The 20037-nt window shown below is 41.5% G+C and overlaps 1 protein-coding gene across 1 annotated transcript in view; it reads right to left on the bottom strand.

The window, feature by feature from the left end:
• Positions 1–20037, bottom strand: part of SLC9A9 (solute carrier family 9 member A9) — a 625461-nt gene that overhangs the window by 224925 nt on the left and 380499 nt on the right. The window contains exons 10-11 of the mRNA XM_062213558.1: positions 11368–11481; positions 9771–9882 (exon numbers count right to left, since the gene is read on the bottom strand). Of these exons, the coding sequence (XP_062069542.1) occupies positions 9771–9882; positions 11368–11481 (226 nt within the window). The remainder of the gene's footprint in view (positions 1–9770; positions 9883–11367; positions 11482–20037) is intronic.

Below are 20037 nucleotides of genomic sequence, written 5' to 3'. Positions count from 1 at the left end.
AAATTCATACCCTGTGGTCACATTCTCCTGGTTAAAATCCTTCCTGGTTTTCCTGATGAGACACAATGGGATTTCAATGTCTTCTTCAAAGTCTAGCAGAAATCAACACATTCGAGGAGGAATGTTCTCTGACATAGCACCCACTCCTACAACCTGTCCAGGGACTTCCCTCGCCTCCCTCCTGCTGAGAGAGCAGCAACTCTGCACAGTGGCTCTGTAGCCCAGGAGTCCGTAGTCCCCAAGTCGCAGTGGTTTCAGGAAGGCTGCCAGGGCTCAATTAGGCTTGGCATTTCCCCTCCTTCTAGCAAATCCTGGCTCTTATTTAGTTTTAAATTAAATAAAAATTGCAGCACATGGATTTGAATAAAAACAAGAGGACTGATCTTTGTAATATGCACCACATCAATAGGAAAGCTAATTTGTGCAAAGCGCTTCTCCTCCTTTAATTTAAGCCACAGAGTGCTGCCTCTATGGTTTCAAGGGAACTGAGGGCTAGGGCGGGGCTGTTCACTCATGGCATTAACCAGGGCTGTGCTCCAGAGAAACACGAACAGTTTCAGGGGAGCTTAGCATTCTTCTTAAGGCCTTTGTGCTGGGTGTCACCCGATACACCAGAGTGGTTATGGCCTCCTGGCCTTGAATTTAAAGAAGGGCTTACAAATGTCTCAGGGTAAATTTCCCACATTGACTCTTAACTGCATCCAAGCTAGAACAGGATTTGCATTATTAAAAACTCCTTCTCAAGACACAGAAGACAGAGAGGGCAGACTCCTGAGCTGGAAAGCCATTCGTCATTTTCATGTTCCAAGGCTTCGTGTGTGCAGAAGACTGGTCTGTACAAAAGAAATTGGATGGGGATTCTGCTTGGTGAGAAATTTAATCTGGGCCCTGACAGTTGCTTCATTCAGTTTTTTTGGCTGGCGAGGCAAAGGGTGGAGCGGAGGGTAAAGGGTGGTAGCAGCAGTGGGGTCAGCCACAAACAACGAAAACTTAAAAACATTACAGAACCAGAGAGTGCCACGCCCTTGTTTGAGCACTCATTGAAGGCCCCGCTCACTGCAGGAGATGCATAAGGAGCAACTGGATCCCCCTCTTTTTTTTTTTTTTTTTTTTTTGTAAACTTTCTTTGCTCATCTAGAACACACTAAGTCAGGGCCCCTCCAGGGATCTTGGAAGGCTTGGAAGTTAAAAGGGAAACTGAAGCCTAACTTTCACAGCAAATCTACCTCTGTTTAGAAGACTCCTCTCCTTCCCAGTATCAAAAAGGCAGGCATAAGGTGAAGGCAAAGATGATGGAAAAGATTTATCAAATGGTGTCATGAAAGACAGAAAGCTCAGGTTCTTATTTCACTGGCCTTTGAACCCTCTGAGATGAACCGACTCAGGGAATCAAGCATGGGACAAACCCAACTTTATCTTAGGGCAAGGCCCTCATCTTTGTCTTTGTTCACTTACATGCCTACCCCAGAGGCTATATTAACAAATGTTGGCTGAAGGAACATCTGGATGTTTGGAAGATTGTGAATGAATGCATGAATGAAGAATGTAAAACTAAACCCACACTTTCATTTTAGATAGAGCATCGCTGTTGTGACCTCCTCCAAAAGACTTCTCACAAAATGAGTTATGAGAAGGAAGACTATTTACCTATATTTATTCAGAAGCATGGACAACTAGATATTGTAAGAGGGCTACTAAAGTCGACCCTCTTAATGGATGAACAAAAACATGCTGGGCATAATTAAGAAACACTGGACGATATTTTGAAGTCAATATTCAGTATGGTAGCCGGCTTTTTCTGGTTGCAGCAGGTGTTACTCTCATACATACAGAAAAGGTGAGATAATGTGTAGATGGATTGGCCTTGTTAAACTCTTTCCCTGGCTTAAGTTATGTTGACCTTTTAAATTCTTTATTTCCTGGCAAATATATTTAAGATGTTAGGTCCTGAGTAAGATATAGCTTTCAGAATTCATGCAGAAAACCAAAGCTGAGTCTACAGCATTCTCTTGTGTAGAAGAATACCAGCCTGTCTGTGGTGAACTCCTGACCTTGCATACGTTCTGGCAGGGGTCAGTGGGTGCAGTTTGAAGCCTGAGCCCATGACTCGGGGGGAGATCACCACGTTTGATTTGTTGTGAATTGGATGGGAGTCAAGTTTGCATAAAGGACATTTTAGACAAGCTGGGGTTGGTTTGGGTTAGGAAAGGCCTGGTTTTAATTTAACCTTTGTTCTCATGACCTCAAGGGTAAATCTGAGGTAGTATCACATAGATGAGAAAATTTAAATTCAAAGTCAAGAGGCCAGGGTTCAACTCAGAATTTAATCTCTAGTTGACTGTGAGACTGTGTGCAAGACACCTAATGTCTCCAAGTCTCACTAGTTTTTATAATCTGCAAAAAGGGACCAATAATAGGATTCTGAGAAGATGGCAGAGTAGGGAGCACCAGGAACTGTTTGGGAGCTCTGGAGTCTATTAAAATGTGCAAATTCTAGGTGAGGGGATGGACAATAAATTGTGGTTCCTTCTAATTAATTTTAGCTCTCAACACAGCAGCAGCCAGCCCTCACAGGAGCAGGTAGCTGTGCATGGATTCCTAGAGCAGCTTGCAGACAGCTTGCAGGAGCCAGGGCGGGTAAAAAGGACCCTGTCCTCCCAACGCCAGGAGTGTGTGCCCTTATCATTGATTTCTGGTTCTGATCACAGAGGTGTGGACCAGAAAGAGCTGGTGGCCACTGTTGGTGTGCCTCTCCCCTTTGTTGCAAGCCCTTCCCCTCTGCAAAAAGTGACTTCTCTCAGTTTTAAAGGGTCAGAGTCCTTTTTATCTCCCTCACCCCTCTCATTTTTCTTGTTTTCCTTTTTGGAAGGCAGGCATTAAAGACTAGGGCATTCAAAAATAACTACATACACAAGGAAAATTAGAAAGTGACTGTGCAGGCCTAGGGAAAAGCTCACGCTCAGAAAAGACCTGGGAAGGCCTTAAGTTTATACCTCATGCTGACTTTTGGCACAGAGTCAGACTACAACAATCAAAGACACAGACACTAACACAAGGCAGCAAAGCCTGGGGAAGAGGAAGACTCTGCTTTTCAGAGTCACCGCGGCATTCGATTCAAATGTCCAATTTTCAGCAAAAAAATCATAAGGCATGCAAGCAAACAGGAAATATGGCCATTTAAGGAAAAAAAAAAAAAACAGAAACTATCCCTGAAAAAGAGCCAATGGCAGATACACTAGATAAAGACTTTAAAGCAATGGTCTTAAAAAGAACTGGAGGCCTGCGCCGTGGCTTAACAGGCTAATCCTCCGCCTTGCGGCGCCGGCACACCGGGTTCTAGTCCTGGTTGGGGCGCCGGATTCTATCCTGGTTGCTCCTCTTCCAGGCCAGCTCTCTGCTATGGCCCGGGAAGGCAGTGGAGGATGGCCCAAGTGCTTGGGCCCTGCACCCGCATGGGAGACCAGGAGAAGCACCTGGCTCCTGGCTTCGGATCAGCAAGATGCGCTGGCTGCAGTGGCCATTGGAGGGTGAACCAATGGCAAAAGGAAGACCTTTCTGTCTCTCTCTCTCACTATCCACTCTGCCTGTCAAAAAAAAAAAAAAAAAAAAAAAAAAAGAACTGGAGAAGGGTGTAGAGAAATCAAAATCAAGTACAGGATGTATGATTAATAGGCACATGTCAAAAGTGAGATGTAAAACCTAAAAATAAATAAAAAAGCAATTGTGGAACTGAAAATCATGATAATTGATATAAGACATTCCCAAGTGGATTCAAAGGCAGATCTGAGCAGGCAGGAGCAGTAGTGACACTGAAGACAGGATTTGGAAATCACTGAGTCAGAGGGACAGAAGCAAAAAGATTGAAAAAAGTGAATAAGAGACCTGTGGGATACCATCAAATAGACACATCACGGTAGTGTGACGGAGAAGAGAAAAGGGTGGAGATAATATTTGAAGAAATAATGGCTGAAAACATCCCAAATTTGATGAAAGACATGAATATAAACACCCAAGAAGTTCAATGAACTTGAAGTAAGACAAACTTAGAGATGCACGCTGAGATACATTTAATCAAATGCCTGAAAGTTAACAACAGAGAGAATCTTGAAAGCAGCAACATAGAAATGACTCAGCATATACAAGGGATCCTCAGTCAGATTATCAGATTTTTCATCGGAAACTGGAGGCCAAAAGCAGTGGTCTATATATTTACTCAAAATGCTAAAAGAAGAAAAAAGCTGTCAACCAAGAATACCGTATCAACAAAATTGTCCTTCAAAAGTGAGGGAGACATGAAGACATTCCCAAACAAACAAAACCTGAGAGAAGTCATCACCACTAGACCTACTCTCCAAGAAAAAAAAAAAAAAAGCTGAAAGACTCTTTATTATGAAATGAAAGGACAGTGTGCAGTACCTCAAATTAGAGAGCTCATAAAGATAAATACGCAGATAATTAAAAAGCTAGCGTTTAATGGTTTGCAATTCCATTTTTTGGTCTGTATGTAATTTGGGAGATGAATACATGAAAAATAATTAGCAGTTTAAAAGCTGATATTATTGTTGACTTTGTTCCGTAACTCTGAACTTTGTTTTCTACGTAATTTAAGAAACTAATGCCTATGAGAAAATTATTAATTTGTTCTTTGGAGGATACTATGAAAAAATATATAATCAACAGTCAAAAGGACAGATATAGAATTGTAAAAAAGTGTCTTCCTCGGGGCCGGCACTGTGGCACAGCAGGTTAACACCCTGGCTTGAGCGCCGGCATCCCATATGGGTGCTGGTTCTAGTCCCGGCTGCTCCACTTCTGATCCAGCTCTCTGCTATGGCCTGGGAAAGCAGTAGAAGATGGTTCAAGTCCTTGGGCCCCTGCACCCACATGGGAGACCCAGAAGAGGCTCCTGGCTCCTGGCTTTGGATTGGCGCAGCTCCGGCTATTGCGGCCATCTGGGGAGTGAACCATCAGATGGAAGACCATTATCTCTCTCTCTCTCTCTCTCTCTCTGCCTCTCCTCTCTCTGTTTAACTCTGACTTTCGAATAAATAAATAAATAAATCTTAAAAAAAAGTGTCTTCTTCAACAACAATGAAGTCACATTAGAGATCAATAGCAGAAGTAAAACTGGAAAATTCACAAATTTCTAGAAACTAAATCACATACTCTTAAATAACCAGTCAGTCAAAGATGAAATCAGAGGTGAAATGACAAAATACCAAGAGTGAATGAAAATGAAAGCACAACATAGCCAAACTTAATCAGACATAGAAAAAAGAGTGCTAAGGTGGAGATTTATAGCTATAAGCACTAACATTAAAAAATGAAAGATTGCAGGGCAAGTGTTTGGTACAACAGTTAAGATAATCCATATCCCATATCCTAGTGCCTGGGTTCAAATCTCTGCCCAGCTGTTTCCAGCTTGTTGTGATTCCGGGAGGCAACAGATGATAGCTCAAGTACTTACATTCTTGCCACCCATAAAGGAGACCCAGATGGAGTTCAGGGCTCCTGGCTTTGGCGTGGCCCAGCCTCAACCATTACAGGCATTTGAGGAGCCAACCATGGAAAACCTCTGTCAGTGGCCGGCACTATGATATAGGAGGGTAGGCAGCAGCCTGTAGCACTGGCATTCCACATGGGCGTTGGTTCACCTCCTGGCTGCTCCACTTTGATCCAGCTCACTGCTAATCTACCTGAGAAAGCAGCACAGGATGGCTGCTGCACCCATGGAGGATGGTCCCTGCACCCATGTGGAGGACCTGGAAGAAACTCCTGGCTCCTGCTTCGGCCTAGCCCAGCCCTGGCTGTTGTGGCCATTTGGGGAGTGAACCAGCAGATGGAAAATCACTCTATCTCTATCTTTGTCTCTCCATCTGTCTTTCTGTAACTCTGCCTTTCAAATTAATAAATATCTTTTTCTAAAAAAAAGATCTCTATCCTTCTGCCTTTCAAATAAATAAAAATTAAAATAAGAAAGATCCCAAATCACTAAGCTAACTTCATAACTTACAAAACTAGAAAAATAATCTAAACCCAAAACTTGCAGAAAAAAGTAAATAATAAGAGCATAGATAAATTAAAGTAAAATAATAGAGAAAAATCAATGGAGATAAAGATAATTCTTTGAAAATATATAAAAATGACAAACATTTGGGGAACTAGATTGAGAAACCAAATAGAGAAGACTCAGATTAGCAAAATCAGAAATGAAAATGGGGACATAAAGAGTAATTTTAGAGACATAAAAAGAATATTGAAAGTACTGTGAACCATTTTACTGCAACAAATTGGATAACTTATATGAAATAGATAAATTCCTAGAAACACAAAACATATCAAGATTAAAGCATGAAGCAACAGAAAGTAGATGTTAAACTAGTAAGAGATTCAATCAGTAATCAAAAATTTCCTGACAAAGAAAAGCTCTTCACCTGAAGGCTTCATGGGTGAATTCTACCAAACATTCAACATCAATCCTCAGCAAACTTCTTCAAGAGATTGAACAAGGGGGAGAACTTCCTAATTCATTCCAGAAAGCCTGTATTACTCTGTGATACACTGTAGTATGGATGTATCTTGAGGGCATTAGGCTAATGAAATGTCAATCACAAAAAGATAGATACTGTATGATTCTCCAGAAATGAGACTCCTAGAGTAGTCAAAATCTATGGAGACAGAAAGTGGAATGGTGGTTTCCAAAGGCTGGGAGAAAGGGGAATGGGGAGTTTTTATTTAATGTGTATAGAGTCTGGCTTTACAAGATGAGAAGTGTTATTGGAGATGGGGTGATGGTTGCACAACACTATGGAGGTACTTACGAACACTAGTAAAATGTATTTCTTCACAATAAAAGGAATATGAAAAAGAGGCCAGTAAGTCCTGTCTGACCCTGCTGGGTCTCAAAGCTGTGTCTATGGAAGCTCTGAGGAAAGGATGAAGTGACTTTAGAGCGGTAGCATTTGAGACTCCGTTATACAACTATGTAACCTTGCAGTCTCATTTGAAAACTAGAAGACAGTTTTTTTTAAACTGGAAACTCTAATGTTCTTTCCATTATACCAAGAAGTATTATCCATAGTTTATTAACTTTGAATAAAATGGACACTACATACATAAATATATGTAAATATATTCATTTCAATGAAAAAAGTGTACAAAACGAAAGTGTAACCCAATATATAAGAAGCCCACCTTGGCCAAAAATGACTGGAATGTTTAAGTTCAAGCTGCTCAGTTGCTGTGGGTGACTCAGTACTTGGCAGATGACTCAGGGTGGAAGACAATGGACATTCTCTGGACATCAGAGTCATATGGAAATTGAAAATGTGGCATTTTTAATGATGGGATTTAGCTGATTTCATGCCTGTGAATTAAACTAGTAATTTTATAAAAACCAGATTTATTTTTGTTTTGTTTAAAGTTTGTTTATTCTTGTTTACTTGAAAGGCAGAAAGAGAGAAAGAGAATCTTTCATCTACTGGTTCACTCCCCCAAATGCCTGCAACAGCTGGGACTTGGGCAGGTCAGAGCCAGGAGCTAGGAACTCTATTCAGATCTCCCATGTGGGTAGCAGGGGTGTAAATACTTGGGACATCATCTGCTGCTTCCCAGAATATACAATAGCAGGAAGCTGGATCAGAAGCAGAACCGGGACTTGATCTCAAGTACTCAGAAATGGGATGTAGGCATCACAACCACTGGCTTAACCAACTGTGCCACAACACCTACCCCTAAACCAGTAATTTCAGCACCATCGATATGATCAGGATGTTGTTTTCCTTCTACAGGGTGAGAATACTTTGGAATAAGACCAGAGAGTAAATATTTTAGGTTTTGCAAACCATACAATCTATTGCAACTACTTAACTTTGTCCCTATAGTGCAAAACCAGGCATAGGCAACAGGTGAATAAAGCAGAAGCTGAGGTACACCTTTATTAACAAAACAAGCATTGGCCAGATTTGGGTCAAGGGCCATAGTTTGCTGAATCCTTGCTTTAGAATAACAGAAAGACATCATCAAATCCTGGGCCTCTTCACATTCCCTGCAGTACACATCGTATTGGTAGCCTCTGTTGGAATTTACTGTAGCTCCAATCCTACACAAAAACAAACTTAGAAAGTGCTAAGGCTGTAGAAACCATCCAGTCAGGTGACCTTCTGGGCAGACACTCATATCCCAACAAGATTATCTAAAACCTTACATTATTCTGAAAGCATTCCTTGTCAGATAAAACAATTTAAAGTGTAACAACCAAGTTTTGAAAATACTTGTAAGTTGTTATTATCCAGAGTAAAACTACTGATGTTTTGATGGGAAAGAGTGAAAAGTGCTTTCTAGCTCCTAGAAATGCTTTGCAAAAATGCAACCCAAGGCTGGTTTCTTATTTATGTGATCACACAGGAACATAACTAAAGTCAACTCATTGCCAAAGTTTGTTGCTGTACTAAGACAAAAATCACCCCTCATCCAACTTCTCATTCTGTTTATGACTCTCTCTCACACCCAAACATGTCTGGAAATACAAGGGAGCTGATAAGAAGCCTTCAGAAGGGTGACTTTTAACTTTGGGTCTCCATTTGTCCATACTTGATTAAATGTTCTCAGCCTGGAAGCTGCCTGCTTTACTGTGTGGAGTAGGCTAGAATGGAACCTAGGAGAAATAAGCATTTCATTCCTAGTACCATTTGCAAGAATTTTTAGACACTTGGTTGACTCTGAGCAGGGTTTCACAGATCTGGGTTCAGGAATACTTTTCTTCTGGACCAAAAATTTAACCCCTTTGAGATCCTGAATCTCAGTTTTCCTATGTATAAAATATAACAACATTTGTTTTATAGAATCAATAAATAGTAATTATCCAATAGTATCAATAAATGTTAGTTTCTCTCACTTCTTCTCTATGCTTGAGTGAGCCCCAAATTATATTTGTCTGCACTGTTTTGGTTGGAGGTTCTATGTTACTCTCAAGTATCACACAGTGGATGGCCTCTGTGTGTACTGTATGTGTAGACACACATAGAAGGCATGGGAGAGTCTCTGGACAAGGGCTATAAACAGGGAAATACTGATGGCAGGAACATCGGCTAGAAAGACAGCACACTCCCCGGAGTCGCTCAGAGTTAGCAAATTCACTTGGTTTATTTTTTCATTTGAAAAGAAGCCTTCAAGTATGGTTTAAGCAATTAGAACGGAAACGACTTGAGAGCAGAGACCTTGATGGTTTCATCAATCAGTGCCTACAACCACTCTTGGGCACTTGGTGAGTGCTCAATTAATATTTATCTTCTCAGCTAACGACTGGACGGACTTAGATCCAATTTACTTTTACAACAGCTGTGAGACGCTTCTGGAGCCTTGCATGGGAAAGAAGCAGGGATTCCAAGGAGAAGGAGCTTTAACACTGGACTAGGATGTGCAATTTGCACATTGCTTACCTTGAGCACACAATTAATAAAATGATAATTCAAATCCCCTGATACGAAAATTGAACTGAAATAAGCCAGGGGAAAGTCCAGTGTCCATTCTAGGCCAGTTTCTGACCCGATGCTCGACCTTGAATCTGTGCAGAGAGATTCCTTTTATTTCACTTCCCTTTTGGAAAGATGACTCCTGTTATTGCTCAGAACTTACGGAGCATGGTGCTAGGTGCAATGAGACAAAGAGAAGTAGTATTTCCCCTGCACACCTGAGAGTGTCCTCATGTCTTCCATGTTCTGTACGAGTGACAGAGAACGCAGCACTCACTTCTGAGGTAGTTCACATACCTGAAAACATCATCATGTGTTGAAAGTTCCAGGGGATCTTCTGCTTCCGGCCCAGATTCAGGAGGAAGGAGAGCGGGTATATGTTGCAGGCTCTGGCGATAAAAATCGCTAGCTGGAGAGAAGCACAGGGAAACATTGAGGAAAATGGTGCTGCAATGAGGCTGCGAGTCATGGAACGTCTCTCCGTTGTGACCCAGAAAACAAGGACACACATGTCAGTTCACGTGACCCAGAAAACAAGGATAAACACGTCAACTCACGTATGTCCAACTTCCTCCCAAAACTCATCATTTAATGTCAACCCTCTTCCAGAAATAATACAGAACTCTGCCTTTCTTTGAACATGTACGGGATTTCCAGTTGTTAAGCCCGATACCATTTCAATCACTGCAAATTTTCTCATCACATTTATGTTGCTGATGGCTGACTCCGGCCTCAGCTCTGCTGTGAAATGCGAGGCAGACGCCATTAGATGCTGTGGAGCAGCACTTTCGGGGGGTGGGGGGATAAATGTACTTCTGCTTGCGATCACCATCTCTTGTTCCACCACTTCACACTTTACACTCCCTGAATCTAGCAAGCTTGGCTCACTCTTTCCTTTTGGTGGATTTAATCTTGAGAGGAATTGCCTGTCTAAATGTATAATACAACTGCTGCTTTAAGAGGCATTTTACATAAAACTGAATGAAAATATTGGTGAGATCCATCTCTCCTTTTCTCTGCCTTTGACTTCTTCCATGATGGACTGTTGTTTGTTCTCAGTGGCATGGAGTTGTTTGGGTAGAGAGTAGGGCCCAGCTGAATGCCCACTGAGAGGCGTATGCAGGTGCTTGTTGGGAGCAGGGCTCAGAGCGAGGGACCAGCTCTCCTGGCTGCTAGCAAGGGCTGCTTGTGACCCGAGAGGCAGCTGCCCATTTTTCAAGTGTGAATAAGGACAACAGTTGCAGACTGTCCTTGGGGACATTTCTAACGGCTCAAAATCCTTTCAGACAGACACCCATTTCCACTGGGAATGCCTCCTGCTCCAGGCCTACAGCTAGGGAAAGTGAGGTCTGTATTTTATCTGTCCTCTTAGGGAAAATAAAAGTACTCATTAAAATAAACTTACAAGTGTGCAATGCTTAGGATGTTGAAAGCAAGCCTATCACAATAATCTCACTGGATCTTTTCTTTGTCTATCCCGTTTTCAGACCATATTGCAATAAGAACATTTCCAGAGCCTAATAATCCTGGCTGCCTTCTGATATCTTCTAATGTGGATTAAATAGATTTTGTATAAGGAATGAATTGATGTAATTTTTTGTAATGGTTTCATAATTTTAGCTGAACATATTTATAATACTTTAAAACACCATTTTGTTTTAGTTTTCCCTTTTACTTTCCTCAGTCTTTTCCAAACATCTTATCTTGAACCATAAGTATTTTTATTAAAGTTCTGTAGGGTACTTTTCTCCCCTTACTTGAAATTACATATCTGCCTTCAGTTTGAGCCTTGCAGTGAAACTGGGGAAATTTAACAGTTGAACAGCCTAATCAGTAAAAGTAAGCAGTTTGTTCTCGTCTCTCATCACCCCGTGTTTTATATTTCAAAGGATACAAAGGCTCCCAGTATAAAAAGAGCATTAAAGATATGATTCTGGAACGTGAACAGTGCCAGGCCCATGTAGCAGAAGATGACGTTCTCAGCCAAAAAGTTCATAAATTCAAACAACTGAAAAACAAAAGAGAAACAAACAAACAAACAAAAAACACCCATTAATTATGACTCAGGTTTGCGTCCACTTAAGTTCTTACAACTATATTCGCTGGCTCGCTGGTCCCTTCTTTATGTAGGAGAGGCGTCCTGTTGGCCTTGTTCTCAGTCTCTGGAGTGGTGCAGGGCCCTGCCTGACCTGCCAGGTCAGCTGACTCTACCCTGGCTCTTTACAACATGGAAGATGCCCAAGCCACGTCTGCATCCCATTGTTTCCAACTGCAAAGCTGCTAGAGATACCCTCGGGAAATATTAACCAGCAGGAGCCTTCCACAGAACCGTTCCTATTAAGATGACAAAATATTCTTTCTGAAAGAAACTGAAGCTAAGCGATTTTTTTTAAGGTGCAGTGGAGTAAATGATGCAAAGATTATTTAGCCTCTTCTGCACATCATCCAGTAGATGCACTTGCATTTCCATGCCCCAAAGAACTCAATTTTAAATAAAGCTTAAGTTCAATAATACCCTCAGGCAGAAAGGAGGGACAGACTTGAAAACCTGGAAACGTGGAATAAGGATGAATGTTGATTATCTTTTAACTTTAGAGTGATCAGTATATTTTAAACCCCAGACAATGAGACTCATTAAATTGACTGATGTAGGTATATCCATTAAATGTCTACAGTTTCTAGCTGGTAAAAAGAAAATGATTAATCCCGGAGATCAGTTTATGCAATAAGAACACAATAGATACATCAAATTCAGTCAGAAGAATGGAGGAGTAACACGCTATGCTGAGAGAGGCTCCCAAGAGTTATTCTTAGACCATTAACCAAACACTTCAAGTTGAACATGAAAAACGTTCTCCAACTTCCAGATTTAAAGTAAAAGCGAAATGCATCCAGGAGTGGCAACAAAGGCAAATTTGGAAGAGACTAGATTTTATGATCCAGACTTTTCGTTTGGAAGTTTCTGAAACTTTATTCCTAGCCTGACATAAATAACGGTTAGGTAAACGTCTCTGGAGGCCTTTCTCTTGACTTTTTAAGGGCTCATTATTTTTTCATGTAATGTATTTACAGCCCCACAAATAATGCCCAATGCCTGTTCCTTGACAGTTGACATAAAGAAAAGCAGAATCTTGTCGGAAACATTATTTAAAACCAGTAATAGAGAGGAAGGATTGAGAAAGACATGGCTCCTTGGCACAAGATGCCTGTTCTGTGGAGGCAGCCACTGTGGGTTCTCCTGAGCGCTTGTATTACTCCCTAGCCCAGCAGATGTGCGCCCACCCTGTCACCCAAAGGAGCACAGAAGACAGGGGAGGGGCTGGCACAGGAGACAGGGCACACTCTTCTACTTCGTATTTTCACTTTTTCAAAAAGTGAAATTTGGCTATTGTCTTAATCTGTTTGGGTTGCCAAAATGAAATATCATAAACTGGGTAGTTTAAATAGCAAAGTTCATCTCTCACAGTTCTGGAGACTCGGAATTCCAAGGTCAAGGTGCCAGCTGATTCACCGCTGGTGAGGTTCTTTTTCTTGGTTGGCAAATGGCCAACTACTTGTGTATCCTCACGTGGAGCAATGAGATCATCTCTCTAGTGTCTTTGTAAGTGTCCCAACCTCAGTCACCAGGGTTCCAACCTCATGATCCAACTACCTCCCAAAGGCCTCACCTCCAAATACCATCAGATTGTAGATAAGGGCTTGGACACATGAACTTCGGGTGAACACAAACATTTAGTCCTTAGCAGCTGCAAAGTTTTTAACATTAATAAACAAATGTCAAGGTTAAATTCATAGGGCCTCGTCTTCTCCTGCACCCATTCCAGGGACATGTTACTCTAGAGGAGACATGTTGCTGCCTGTTATCCATTCAGCCTTTAGGATCCACCTTTTCTCCCATTTTCAGCCCATGGATTGATTCCTCCATGGATCAGATATGGATCATACAATACTACACCACTCAATGCATTTCTCTAGGCAGTGTGTTCCACTCAAAAATGGATGTGACACATTTGGAGCCACGGAAATTCAATGAGGCCTTTGCAGGGAGTGTTAGGACAAAAATGTTCACCTTTTCCTTACATGAGAAATCAGAAGGACTCCAGCCAGGGAGCTGGTAACAGTCTTCTTATGATCTCGGGGGAAATGGCTGAGTAAGAAGCCAGGGCCTGATAACGCTATATAATTCTCCCTACCCAACCTCTCCCAGAGTAGAATCTACCCCGGGGCTTGTGAATTCAAGGCACCAGGAGATTACTCTTTGATTTGAGGTTCGGTTCAGTTCTATCATTCAAAATCATACATACTCCTTTCAAATCCTGCACTAGTTGAACAAATAAACAAACAAATCTTTTATGCCTCACACAGAGTATAAACAAAAGAATGTAGGGCCAACTTTTTTACTCTTCAGACATGGAAAAAGTCTGTTATTCTTGCCCACTATCACCACCAATCTCCATCTATTCATTACCTTAAAGAGAAGAAAAGTACCTTGGAAGAATCATTTCTTTAGTTGGTTTTTGAGAAGTGAGGGGAATTTTTACTATAGATTTTACATGGTTCACTGTAGCTTTAAATATTTGTCTCAGAAATTTGTTTCCTTTGGACACTCCAGGTTTTAACTTGATTTATTAACTTAGCTCATTAAAATCTAACATTGCTCAATATTCCAAGTAACTGTGTACAAACATATGGTACAAAAGTTCAATTTGCATTTTCTTAAAAGATTTATTTATTTATCTGAAAGTCAGAGTTACAGAAAGAGAGAGAGAGAGAGAGAGAGAGAGAGAGACCAAGACAGAGACAAAGAGAGGGAGAGATCTTCCATCTGCTGATTCACTCCCTAGATGACTGCAATGGCCAAGGCTAGCCTGAGCCAGGCCAAAGCCAGGATCCAGGAACTTCATCTGGGTCTCCCACAAGGGTATTAGGGGCTCAAACAGTTGGGCCATCCATCGTTTTTTCCCAAGCTATTAGCAGGGAGCTGGCTTGGAACTGGAGCAGTAGGACACAAACTGGTACCCATATGGGATGCTGGCATCTCAGATGGTGGCTTTACCTGATGAACCACAACACCTGCCCCTCAATTTTCATTTTAGGGCCATTTTTGGACCTACTCTTTTTTCCTATGGTTATCCATTCATGTATAAATACCACACTCTTAATACAGCTCCATAATGCATTATAGCATTTCATAGATCTGATCCTTTACCTCACATTATTGTGAATTTAATTGGTTATTTTTGCATATTTAAAAATGTTTTTATTGATGTTTAATCCCACAGAAAAGTACATAAATCAAATGTTTATACTGTAAGATAAAAAAATGTTATTACCAATTCCTAGAATGGCTCTTGGACCCCTTCCCAGTCACACTTCCCACCAGAAATCAGTTTTTCTTGCTTCCTATTTTTATGAGTAGAATAAGGCAATATGTACTCTTTCTTATTTGTCACCCTTTCCTTGACATTATGTTTGTGGGTTTCTTCATGTTGTATCTATGAAGATGTAGTTCATCTTTTTGTTGTTGTTGTTTGTACGACTATATCCCCATTTATTTATCCACAGCACTATTCATGGACTCTTGTGTTGTTTCGAGGTTGGCTACAATGCATCTTCCTGCTATAAATGCATATTTGTCCTTGAATAGAATTGTTGGGACACAGTGCCATGCAGTTTTCCAGAGTGGTAGTACCAACTGGCACTCTCATCTGTATGTCATTGGTGGTTTTAGTTGATTCACATTCTTGCCAAAATTTGGTTTTGTTGACTATTTTCTAATTAAAACTTTTCTTCCTTTCTTTCTTAAGATTTATTTATTTATTTGAAAGTCAGAGTTACACATACACACACACACACACACACAGAAAGAGAGAGAGAGAGAAAGAAAAAGAGAGAGAGGTCTTCCATCCAGTGGTTCACTCCCCAATTGGCTGCAATGACTGGAGCTGCGCCAATCTGAAGCCAGGAGCCAGGAGCTTCTTCCGGGTCTCTCACGTGGGTGCAGGGGCCCAAGGACTTGGGCCATCTTCTACTGCTTTCCCAGGCCATAGCAGAGAGCTAGATAGGAAGTGGAATGGCCGGGTCTCGAACTGGCTCCCATATGGGATTCAGGAGCTTCAGGTCAGGGTGTCAACCTGCTGTGCCACAGCGCTGGCCCCCACACTTTTGTTTCTTGACATCAGCATTTGAACTTAGGAATCAGATGGTCAAATTCAACAAAAATTACCTACTGGTATTTTAGTTGGAATTTCATTGAAGTTGTTGACTAATTTGGGTAAAATATACATCCTTCCAGAATTGAAGATTTCAGTCCATGTGTGTCAGATATCCTTACAACTGTTTTCATTTTCTTTAATTTCTCTCAGTGATTTCTGCATAAATAGTTTGCAAATCTTTGTTTAAATTTGATCCCAGGATTTGGTGTTTTTGGCAATCATAAACTGTACTCTTTTCAAAGTACATTTTCTAATTGCTTGTTACTAGACTTACATACACAATTGATTTTTTAAAAATTGATCTTGTATCCAAGGCTTTGTTAAGTTCATTTTGTAATTTGTTTCCTTTAGATAATTCATGGTTTTAATTTGATTTATTCACTTAGCTCATTAAAATCTAACATTGCCCAATATTCCAAGTAACTGTGTACAAATACATGGTACAAAAGTTCAATTGCAGTTCTTTAAAGATTTATTTATTTATTTGAAAGTCAGAGTTACAAAGAGAGAGAGAAAGAGATAGAGAGACAGACAGAGACAGAGACAAAGAGAGGGAGAGATCTTCCAACTGCTGATTCACGCCTTAGATGGCTGCAATGGCCAGGGCTGAGCCAGGCCAAGGCCAGGATCCAGGAACTTCATCTGGGTCTCCCTCATGGGTAGCAGGGGCTCAAACACCTGGGCTAGCTGCTGCTTTATCAGTGGGTTCCTTTCAATTTTTACAGTAATATTGTTTGCAAGTATAGTTTTCCAGTCATTAACCATTTAGCAACTTTTTGTTCGTTTTATTGCTCTCATTAGGACCTCCAGCACAGTATAGAATAGAAGAGGGGTGATGTAGCCCTTTTTGTCCTATACTCCCAGTCTCAAAAGGAAAACTTTCAATACTTACCTATCAAATTCATAACAATTCTTTTTTTTTTTTTTTTGACAGGCAGAGTGGATAGTGAGAGAGAGAGACAGAGAGAAAGGTCTTCCTTTTTGCCGTTGGTTACCCTCCAATGGCCGCTGCAGCCGGCGCACCGCGCTGATCCGAAGGCAGGATCCAGGTGCTTCTCCTGGTCTCCCATGCGGGTGCAGGGCCCAAGGACCTGGGCCATCCTCCACTGCACTGCTGGGCCATAGCAGAGAGCTGGCCTGGAAGAGGGGCAATCGGGATAGAATCCGGTGCCCCGACCGGGACTAGAACCGGGTGTGCCGGCGCCGCAAGGCGGAGGATTAGCCTGTTAAGCCACGGCGCCGGCCTAAATGCATAGCAACTCTTTAACATATTAAAGACATTTCCTTATATCCTTAGTCTATTAGGAAAATACACTTAGGCCGGCGCCACAGCTCACTAGGCTAATCCTCTGCCTGTGGTGCTGGCACTCCGGGTTCCAGTTCCGGTTGGGGTGCTGGTTCTTTCCCGGTTGCCCCTCTTCCAGTCAAGTTCTCTGCTGTGGCCTGGGAAGGCAGTGGAGGATGGCCCAAGTGCTTGGGCCCTGCACCCGCATGGGAAACCAGGAGGAAACACCTGGCTCCTGGCTTCAGATCGGCACAGCGCGCTGGCCGCAGCGGCCAATTGGGGGGTGAACCAATGGAAGGAAGACCTTCTCTCTGTCTCTCTCTCTCTCTCTCACTGTCTAACTCTGCCTGTCCAAAAAAAAAAAAAAAAAAAAGGGAAATACACTTAAAGAAATATCAAGAATATATATATATATATATATTTTAAAGATTTATTTTATTTATTTGAAACGCAGAGTTACAGAGAGAGGCAGAGACAGAGAGAGAGAGGTCTTCCATCTGCTGGTTCACTCCCCAGATGGTCTCAATGACTGGAGCTGGCCAGGCCAAAGCCAGGAGCCAGGAGCTTCTTCTGGGTCTCCCACAGCCATCCTCTGCTGCTATCCCAGGTGCATTAGCAGGGAGCTGGATTGGAAATGGAGAGTCTGGGACTCGAACCAGAGCCCATGTGGGATGCCAGTGCTGCAGGCCAGGGCTTTACCTGCTATGCCACAGCGCTGGCCCCTCAAGAATATATTTTTATCAAATGATTTGTATTTACCTATTAATATGATCATATGATATTTTTTTCTTTCATTCTTTTAAAGAATTTGTTATGTTCTTTTTTAAAAAAAATCATTTATTTGCAGGGCAGAGAGAGAGAAAAAGGATGAGAGAGAGAGAGAGAGAGAGAACTCCCATGTGCCAGGGTTCACTGCCCAAATGCCCTCAGCAGCATGCGTGTGCTGGGCCAGGCTGAGAGTGGGAGCCAGGAACTCAGGTCTCAAATGAGTGTGGCAGGGACTTGAGCCTTCACCAAGTACTTGAGCCTATACTTCCAGGGAACACAGTAGCAGGAAGCTGTAATCAGCAGTGAATCCAGGACTCCAACCCAAACACTGCCACGTGGGAATTGAGTATCCCAGTGGTTTCTTAAAGCTAAGCCAAACACTAGCTCCTTTCATCCTTTTGATGCAATTATACTAATAGATTTTCAAATGCTAAAATAATTATATTATATTAACATAATACATTAATTACATATACAATAATGCACATTAATTCTATTACATATAATTTAATAGATAATAATAAATATATTAATATAATATATTAACTTTTTTTAAAACTAAGGGTTCTCTCTCTTTTTAAAAATTTATTTATTTTAATTTATTTGACAGAGAGTTATAGACAGTGAGAGAGAGACAGTCAGAGAGAAAGGTCTTCCTTTTACTGGTTCACTCCCCAAATGGCCGCCATGGCCGGTGGTGAGCCGATCCAAAGCCAGGAGCCAGGAGCTTCTTCCAGGTCTCCCAAGAAGGTATAGGGGCCCAAGGACTTCAGCCATCTTCTACTGCTTTCCCAAGCCAAGGCTGAGAGCTGGATCAGAAGAGGAGCAGCCGGGCCTAGAACTGGCATCCATATGGGATGCCGGCACTGCAGGCCAGGGCATTAACCCACTGCGCCACAGCACCAGCTCCAATATATTAACCTTTTTAACACTACTGGATTTAATTTGCTAATGATGTACTTAAGATTTTTTTGTCTTTTTCATGTAGTATCATTACCAAGCTGCATTGTTAATGTTATTCGGGTGTCACAAAACAGGTTCCTCTCCTCTCCATAAACAGAATAATTCTGGGTGTGAACTTATTTTAGTGGAAGGAGGATCAGTCAGATTTCCCATACATTTTTGTATATATTTGAGAAGCTGTATATGTCTAGGAATTTCTCATTCTATCTATATTTTCATATTTGTTGGCATATAGTTGTCTATAACAGCCTCAACGTCCTAGTGTCTGACCCTACATATTGGTATTGTGTCTTCTCATTTCATTCCTGGTGAGTCTGCTTAGGGTGCTATCAATCTTATGAGTGTGTTCAAGAGGTGACTTTGCCTTTGCTGAATTTTCTGTTTTGTACTCAACCTCTTCACCCAATTTCATGAATTTCTCTCTTATCTTTATTATCTCCTGCCTTCAACCACTTCAGTTTAATATGATTTTATTTAGTATTTCGGGGCATCACTCCTGGATGCCCTAGTAGCTTGTCACTTCCTCACAACCCCTACTTTCTGCACATTCCCCAGCTTTTCCTCTTGCCTTGAAGGATGCTGTCCTGGCTGCAATCACTCAGCGCTTGCACTTCTTGCACAGATATTTTTCTTGGTGAAAAATCATTTTTGTCAATCTCCCCTTCCCAATTTTATGATGTTTTGTATCACAACACACATGTATATCAATTTAGAAAGAAATGACAGCTTTACAACATAATGGGAAAAGACAGATTGTGTGACAAGATTGTGATACACGTTGTCTAATTTGGGAAAAAAATAAGACAATCAAAAGATGGATTCCTAACTCACTTCTTATCCCTAAATAAATTCCAGAAGAAGCAACAATTTAAGTGGGAAAAGCAATCATACTTATTAATATTCAAGAACTCATCTGTAATTTTGTATGTAATTTTTCCTCAGGAAATGTTATAGGAATTGTTTGTGTTAGCAGAAAACTGGAAACAAATGCCCATAGCAAAAGAGATGGTTAAGTGAATTATGGTACATTCATATAATGGCAAATACTTTGGGGCCCACACTGTGGTACAGTGTGTTAAGTGACCCTCTGCAATTCTGGCATCCCAAATGGGTACTGGTTTGCATCCTGGCTACTCCACTTCTGATCTAGCTCCTGGCTAATACATCTAGGAAAGCAGCAGAGGATGGCTCAAGTTTTTGGGCTCTTGCCACACACATGGGAGTCCTAGATGAAGCTCCTGGTTCCTGGTTAAGCCAGGCCCAGCCTTGGCCATTGTGGCCATTTGGGGAGTGAAACAGTAGATGTTCTCTCTCTTTCTGTCTCTCCTTCTCT

The sequence above is a fragment of the Lepus europaeus genome, chromosome 2 (assembly GCF_033115175.1).
Source record: "Lepus europaeus isolate LE1 chromosome 2, mLepTim1.pri, whole genome shotgun sequence".
Taxonomy (NCBI): domain Eukaryota; kingdom Metazoa; phylum Chordata; class Mammalia; order Lagomorpha; family Leporidae; genus Lepus; species Lepus europaeus.
This window is presented reverse-complemented; position numbering and strand designations above follow the sequence as displayed.